Genomic DNA, 8,159 nt, shown 5'->3' with positions numbered 1-8,159 from the left:
AAAAAAAAAAAAAAAAATTCTTTGACCTTTACCAGTCCTTTACAAGAAAGATTGAATTAAAAGTTCTGTGCCTGTATTTCTAATTACACTCACTCCTCACTTAATCAACATGGTTGGGTTCCAAAGACCAGGTTGTTATTTGAAAATTGGCAAGATTTGTAATACGACCATATCCTATTACAACGTGGAGGATGACTGCATCATTACCTAACTGCCAAACCACTGAACATCGTGGCCCAGCCAAGTTGACACATAACCTTAACCATCACAGCCAGTGTTACCCTTGCTTTGCACCTTGGCATTTGTTACTGCCAGACATATGTTGTTAATGTGCAGAATAGTTGCAAAGTAGACTTACTACTATTGTCAGAAATGTGAAATGTTGGATAACTAGTAGAGAAGTAAGAAATAGGTATATAGTCTGTTGTTGTTATGTGCCGTCAAGTCTGACTCATAGCGACTCCTCCTTGGGTTTCCAAGGCGGTATCACTACGGAAGTAGATTGCCCAGCCTTCCTTCTGAGGAGTGGCTGGTGGGTTTGAACTGCCAGCCTTCTGGTTAGCAGTCAAGTACCTTAGGCACTACGCTACCAGTGGTCCTGGTGTATAGTCTAGTTACTAGAAATAACAATTTCTAGATAGTAGTAAATGTTTAACTTTGACATTTGCATTAATTTTCAGTAAATATTTTCCGGCCTCATCTTATATGGCCTTTCAGTAACATTTATTGACCATTTCTTTCCACTTCATGCAATCTCTTCTTTTGACTTCCGTTACACTAGACTCTTTGGCACTTCTGGTCATTCTTCTCTCCTTTTTAGGTTACCTTCCTGTTTCTGGCTGTTAGATATTGGGAATCTTTACTTGAGGCTCAGTCTTTAGCTATTTTCTCCTCTCATTCGCTACTCTACCCCTAGTCAGTTTTATCTACTTTTGTGACTTTATGTTCCACCTCCATGCAGATATCTCATAAATTTATGTATTTCTACAACTCAGATTACTTTTCTTGATTTTTGTTCCCATATATCTGAGAAACTTGGATATCTCAAAAACATCTCAGTTCTGTCTGTGTGCAAGACTAAATTCATACTCGTTCTTCCTAGTCTTTGTTATTTATTTCAGTGAATTCACTGCAGTCTCCCCAGCTATGCAATGTAGAGACCAGGCAGTCATCCTTGATATTTACTTCTCCCCATTCTCAGTGTCCTGTCTTCCCATTTTCTGTTGATTTTCTTTCTTAAATATTTATTTATTTATTTTTTAATTGTGATTTGGGTGAAGATTTACAGAGCAGATTCACTCTCCATACTTTGTCTCATGACATTGACCACAGTTTACCACAATGCAACAGCTCCCCTCTTCCCCGTGTCCATCCCTCCATGCACTCCTGCCCCCTGAGCTGTCTCCCTGTGCATAATCAGCCCTTCTTTCTCCCATGACTGTTCTCTCCAAGGAGTGTATCTACCTGAGGTAAATGTACAACTCATATGCCTGTCTTTTGTTTGGCTGGAAATCACGGGTGTGGGTTCAATTCCAGACCTGAAGGGCAGCTAGGGGCCATAGTCTCAGTGGTTCCACCAGGCTCTATCGGACCAGCAAACCTGGTCCCCCCCCCCCCTTTTTTTTTCTTAAATATTTCTTATATCATCTACATCTGTCTGTGCCTGCACTGCTGCCATTCTAGTCCTAGTCACCAACATCTCTTATCTGGTCTCACAGTAGCTTCTCAGCTAGTCTGCTCTCAACTACTGTGTTGCCCCTCCATTCCTTTCTCTACACTGCAGCCAGAAAGAAAGGATAAAACTCATAACAGTCACATCTTTACCACTCTAATGACTTCCTGTAGTTTCTGTGGTGAACATGGCAAACTTTGAGGTAACCTGTGAGAATCTTAATGATCTCATCCTTGCTCTCTTCTCAAAGCTTCATCTTATATGATTCTCTTCCTTGTTTTCTGCGCTTCTCTTTTAGTTCTTCTGATAATACATTATGACACCAAGCCTTTGTGTATGTTCCTTCTACCTGGAACTTCCCTACCTTTGGGTCGTTATTTCTCATTTATTCTTTAATTATCAACCCGCCTTATTTTCTCTGGAAAGCCTTCTCCAGTATGAGCCAAATTTCTTGCTTATAAGCTTTCCGAAAACCATGTCTTTTATTTTATGACATTTGTTTTAGTTTTTCATTACATTAAGTTGTGTGATTAATTGGTGAATTTCTGTTTGGCGTAGATTGCAAAATGCAGAGTCTGTGTTTTTTTTTGGTGGTGGTTTTTGGCATACTCTGTAGTATCATAAGGCCTAGCAATATTTCTGACATTTGGTAGGTGTCCAGTAATTAATTTCTTGAAAGTTGATAAATATATCATTCTTTGAATATCAAAATTCTGAGCACTGCTTTGAGCTAAGCAGTATGTAAAAATGGAGTTTAACAAAGCTCCTACCCTTTTGTGTTCATGGCAGGAGATTGGCTGATGGGTTACAGAAAGCTAAAACTGTGAGAGCCTGTTTGCTACTGCTTTGATTTTAATTGTGCTCCAAAACCCCTAAAACAAGACTTTGGGAATATAGGAGGTTAATGAATTTTAGCTCTTCACTCCTTGCTGAAATTAAATCCATTCTAATTAGGATTTCATATAAATTCTTCCCCCAGACTCCATCAGTTTGCTCTAATTCTGTGATTATATACTTTCCATTTTTATTTATCATTCTAAGATTATTACCCATTTAAAAATGTCTTTCAGCTTTCAGAGTATATTAGAATATTAGGTTACAAGTCTTTTGGTCTTTGAGCTTTGAAAAGTTTGACATTTTTAATGAGAGGGCAATGGGGGTCTTTGATCTGCATTTATTATTCTAGAGACACCTGATCTTTGGATGGCTGATACTTCTTCTTCTTTTTTTTTACTTTTAAACAAAATTGAGGTATAGAGAGATAGTTGTTTGAGAATCAGTGGCCTGGGATCTGGTCTGAGTATTTGTTGTACAGCACTGAGAATGCTTCTTAAATGTTCCTATTCTGACTAATTCTGGCTTACCAGAATGGCCAGCAGGGAACCAGGCTGTGGTCTAGGCAAAAACAAGCCTGGAGTGGCTGATACAAGCTGGCTACTGTAGGCCTTGAGAAGAAACACTGGCTGGCATCCTTTTGCTTATACACGTTAGCATCTCATTAGCCAAGATTAGTTAGTGACCTCATTAGCCAAGATTAGTCGGTGGTTGTAAAAGTAATACTTGTGGTTAGTGGATAGTCTACGTACAAGTTTAAGACCAAACTCGAGTTGTCAAAGAGTGACTTTTGCCTGGAGTGTTTGTCTCTGAATATTTCCTTTGAACTAGTGGGGCAGGCCAATGATTTCTAATGTTTTGGATCTGAATCAATATTTTTCCACATCTGAGAAATATGTTCTTTTGTTTCTTTTTTTTAACTTCTGGTTTCCATCAAGTAAAAACTTAAAGAAATTGGGGAATTGGGCAGTTTAATATCATAAAAGTTTTGTACCCTGTGTATTTTTTTTTCCTCTGATTTTGGAGAATGGGATATACATTGATCTTTTTTAAGATACCACTGTGATGTTTTAATAGCATTAATTTCCTTTAGGAAAATGGAGTTTTGTGTGGGATTTTAAATGGAGACTTTATAAAAGAAAGCGAATTGTGACCATTTTCAGTTAATCGGTCCTATATTCCTTGACCACTAATTATGTGCCCTTTATTTGACACACAACATAGAAGAAAAGAAGAAAGCAAGGTTTCTAGGTAAATTTGAGTCTAACTCTGAGATAAGATTATCATGAAATGACTAGAATACCCAGTAGCCCCCCCCAGTATGTATGTAATCAGGTATCACCTTGAGATTTAAGCTTTTAAGTGGTAAGAATTCTGATGATTATTCTCATCTCTCTGGTGTGGGAATGAGTTTTGAACTTTCCTCTTACCAGGTACTGGGGCATCCTGCATCTATCCTTTACTTGGAGCAACCTTAAATGGCTGGTATTTCCTTGCAACGGAAGTGGATGATATGTGCTTCAACTATGCGAAGAAAAATGTGGAACAGAATAATTTATCTGATCTCATAAAAGGTTTGTGCCACAGAATAAATATCCTTTTCTAGCTTTGTTTATTAACTGATTTTTGTAATTTAATACACGTCATTATTTATTATCTTTTGCTTAAATACATACAGTTTGGTAATTTTTAAATAGCTGGTACATTATAATTGGGGCTGCTGTTTTGACAGCAGAATTAACTTAGAAATAATAATAAATTTATAAAGTAACCTAGTCAAGATCTTAAAAGGAAGAAAGCTCTAGCTCTACTATTGATAAGGTATGCTTATTTTTTTTTCATTTCTGTACATGGAATTTTGGTAGAAGTAGCAAATACCTTTAATGATCAGTTCCTTTTTATCTTTGTACCTACTATATGTATAAAAAGGCTGTTTATTTATTTATTTTTCTTCTTAAAGTGGCATTACTTCACTTTAATAAAGAAATTGTTCTTTTTTTTAAGGTGACTTGGTACAGTGTTAAACATATCGTTTAATGGGAGATTATTATTATTATTATTTGTTATTATGTGCCGTCGAGTCAAACCCGACTCATAGCGACCCCTCCTTGGGTTTCCGAGGCAGTATCACTACGGAAGTAGATTGCCCAACCTTAATGGGAGATACTAACATTATTATCTATTGCTGTGTAATAAATTATTCCAAAAGTTCGCAACTTCAAACAATAAGTATTTATTATGTCATGGATTCTATAGCTCAGAAAATGGGATATAGCTTAGCTTGGTGGTTGTGATTCAGAATCTCTCATGAGGTTGCAGTCAGATACCAGTTAGAGCTGCAGTTACCTGAAGGCATGACTGGGGATAGAGATTTACTTCCAAGATGGCTCACTTACGTGACTTTTGGTAGAAAGCCTCAGTTCATTGCCACATGGATCTCTCCGTGGGACTGCTTGATTGCCATTACAGTATGTCAGCTGGCTTCCTCTAGAGCAAGTCATCCAAGAGGTAAAACAAGGAGGAAACTACAATGCTTTCTATGACTTAGCCTCGAATGTGGCACCCTGTCACTTTCATCATATTCTTTTTGGTGGAAGTGAGTCCCTAAGCTCAGCCTATACCTAAGGGGAGAGAAATTAAACTCTCCTATTGAATGGAGGAGTGTCAGAATTTGTGGGCGTAATTTAAAACCACCACAGCATTAATATTTTTCTCCCAGTGGTAAAGGTACCCCAGAAGACACTCCTGATGGATGCTCTCAAAGAAGAATCTGAGATAATCTATGATTTTTGCATGTGCAACCCTCCATTTTTTGCCAACCAGTTGGAAGCCAAGGTAAATTGTATTCTGCTTTAAAGTAATTTAATCTTTATCCAAGTTTGCCTTGCAGAGATAAGAGCAAAGAGCACCTTTTATTTTGGAAGCTGTATCAGTTAGGATACTTTTGGGTTCAAGTACCTGAAACCTAATTCAGATTTACTGAACAGCAAAGGAAATGTATTGGCTTATAGTTGTAAGAAGCCCAGCAGTAGTATAGACTTTACAAACAATTTGATACAGAAGTTCATGTTGTTGTTATGTGCTGTTGAGTCGGCCCCAACTCATAGCGACCCCTCCTTGGGTTGCCAAGGCAGTATCACTACAGAAGTAGATTGCCCAACCTTCCTTCCAAGGAGTGGCTGGTGGGTTTGAACCGCCGGCCTTCTGGTTAGCAGTCAAGTACCTTAGGCATAGTATTATCAAATCTCAGGCTCTTATTTTTATAGCTTTCTCTTGGCACTGACCTAGTCTTTGTTTTTGTTCTAAAACTGGTTTGCTTATGGTAAAGTAATATCTAACAGAGGGTGGAGGGAGCTCTTTTCTTCCCTAAAGCAGTAAACATGAGGTTTTCTTCTGATTGAACTAATTTAGGTTACAGTTCACTCCTGGACTAGGCTTATTGATTTAAAAAGGAGGTCACTGTTCTTTCTGGCACCTAAGACGTTTGACTGCTAACCAGAAAGCTGGTGGTTCAAACCCACCAGCCACTCCTCTGAAGAAATGTTGGGCAATCTATTTCCGTAGTGATACTGCCTCGGAAACCCACAGAGGGGTCACTATGAGTTAGGTCCGACTCGATGGCAGTGAGGTGGTGTCACTTGATAGTAAACAAATTTCTGATTTTCAACTTCAAATGAAAAATATATTTGCTCATTAATATAGAAAGAGATACATTGGGAAGAAAGAACTGACCTGTTAAAAAGAACGCAGTGCTATAAAAAGCATTGATTTAACCTCAATTTTCCTTCATCTAGTAAACCCTTTATTAAATTAAAATGAGTAATATTAATCAGCTAGGAATGAGGAGGTATCTATGCTTAAGACTTTTGAGAGCGTAAATTGTTTTTAGATTTAATCAGATATCCTAAAGTACCATTTATATACCTCATAACAAAATAAATTCTAGAGTGATTCATTGGGTGGTAGGGTGTGATGTGACAAAACTTTATTAGCAATACCAGCATTCTAGATTGGAACATAAGTGAAGCAGAATTTAAGAAATTTGACTCCACCATCCGCTTCACAGGAGAGGGATGTAGCAGTCTGCTCCTGTAAAGATTTATAGCCTTGGAAACCCTATGGGGCAGTTTTACTCTGTACTGTAGGGTTGTTGTGAGTCAGAGTTGACTCAATAGCAGTGAGTTTTTTGGTTTTGTTTTTTTTGGGGGACGGAAACCCCATATCCTTTAGCATTCCTAGTTTCCCCTTGACACTTTAAACCCTAGACTAACAGCAGTATACTTTGTGTCATTATAGATTTACTGATTGTGTACATTTCATATAAACGGAGTCATAGAATATGTGGTCTTTGGTGACTGGATTCTTTCACTTATAATTTTTTCAAGGTTCATCTATGATGGTAGCGTGTATCGGTATTTCATTTCTTTTATATTGTGTGGATACATACCACATTTTCCTTGCTCATTTATCTATTAATGACATTTAGATTGTTTCCACTATTTGCCTAGTATGAATAATGCTGCTGTAAACATTTGCGTGTAAGTTTTGTGTAGAGATATGTTTTCTTGGGTATATACTTAGGAGTGGAATTACTGGACCAAATGGTAACTCATTGCTTAATCTTTTGAACAGCCAGATTGTTTCCAAAGTGGCATTCCTACCAGTAATGTATGAGGGTTACAATTTCTTCACTTCCTTGCCAACTCTTGTTATTGTCTATCTTTTTTGTTATAGCCACCTTAGTGGCTTTTAAGGATTTTAAGAATATTTTCTGCACAATCTTAAGGTACTACCTTAAGTAAACACCATTCCTAAAGCCTTCACCTTTGGGGATACTGGATAGGAATTAGATCCTTTGGGGTCAAACTATCTTTTATCAAAAGGTACAGACAGCTGGAACAAAGTCAGGCCTTATGGAAAGTAGCTTTTAGTTTGTGCAGGGTGTGAAGGGTATCTCACTGTGGTTTTGATTTGCATTTCTCTAATGACTAGTAAGTTCTACTCTGACACACATGGGATTACCAGGTGTCTGAATTGACTCGATGGTAACGTGTTTTAATGGCTAATAATGTTGAGCATCTTTTCATGAGCTTACTGGCCATTTATATATAATTTTCTTATGTATCTGTGTATCTATCCATCCAAATTTTTATTGTGATTTGGGTGAAAGTTTACAGAGCACATTCATTTTCCATACAGCAGTTCTTACACATTTTGTTTCATGACGTTGACTACAGCTCCCCATAGTGTTACAGCTTTCTTCCCACTTCTTCCTGGTAATTGTCTCTTCCCTGTGTCTTTCTTTCCAATGCATTCCTGCCCTCCACCCCCCAGGTGTCTCCCTGTGTAAATACTGCCCTTCTGTTCTCCCATGATTGATCATTCTAAGGAGTGTATACCTGATGTAAATGTTCAACCTATATGCCTGTATTGTTTGTCTGGAAGCCACAGGAGTGAGTTCAATTCCAGGCTTGAAGGGTAACTAGGGGCCCTAGTCTCAGGGGTCTTACCAGGCTCTGTCAGACCCATAAACCTGGTCTTCCATTTATTTCTCTTCTTTGGAGAAGTGTCTATTCAAGTTCTTTGCCCATTATTATTATTTTACTTTTTAATCGTAGTTTGGTTGAAAGTTTACAGAGCAAATTAGTTTTCC

General features: G+C 37.8%; 1 protein-coding gene across 1 annotated transcript in view; it reads left to right on the top strand.

Annotated features, from left to right (window-relative positions):
• METTL16 (methyltransferase 16, N6-methyladenosine) overlaps nucleotides 1-8,159 on the top strand; it is a 110,091-nt gene that overhangs the window by 58,956 nt on the left and 42,976 nt on the right. Inside the window, exons 3-4 of the mRNA XM_007937459.1 lie at nucleotides 3,940-4,080; nucleotides 5,226-5,341. Of these exons, the coding sequence (XP_007935650.1) occupies nucleotides 3,940-4,080; nucleotides 5,226-5,341 (257 nt within the window). The remainder of the gene's footprint in view (nucleotides 1-3,939; nucleotides 4,081-5,225; nucleotides 5,342-8,159) is intronic.

This window comes from Orycteropus afer, unplaced genomic scaffold (genome assembly GCF_000298275.1).
Source record: "Orycteropus afer afer isolate SDZICR_OR568_19922 unplaced genomic scaffold, OryAfe1.0 scaffold00042, whole genome shotgun sequence".
In the NCBI taxonomy this organism is placed as follows: Eukaryota; Metazoa; Chordata; class Mammalia; order Tubulidentata; family Orycteropodidae; genus Orycteropus; species Orycteropus afer.
The sequence above is the reverse complement of the archived record's forward strand: the minus strand, read 5'-3'. Positions and strand labels throughout refer to the sequence as shown.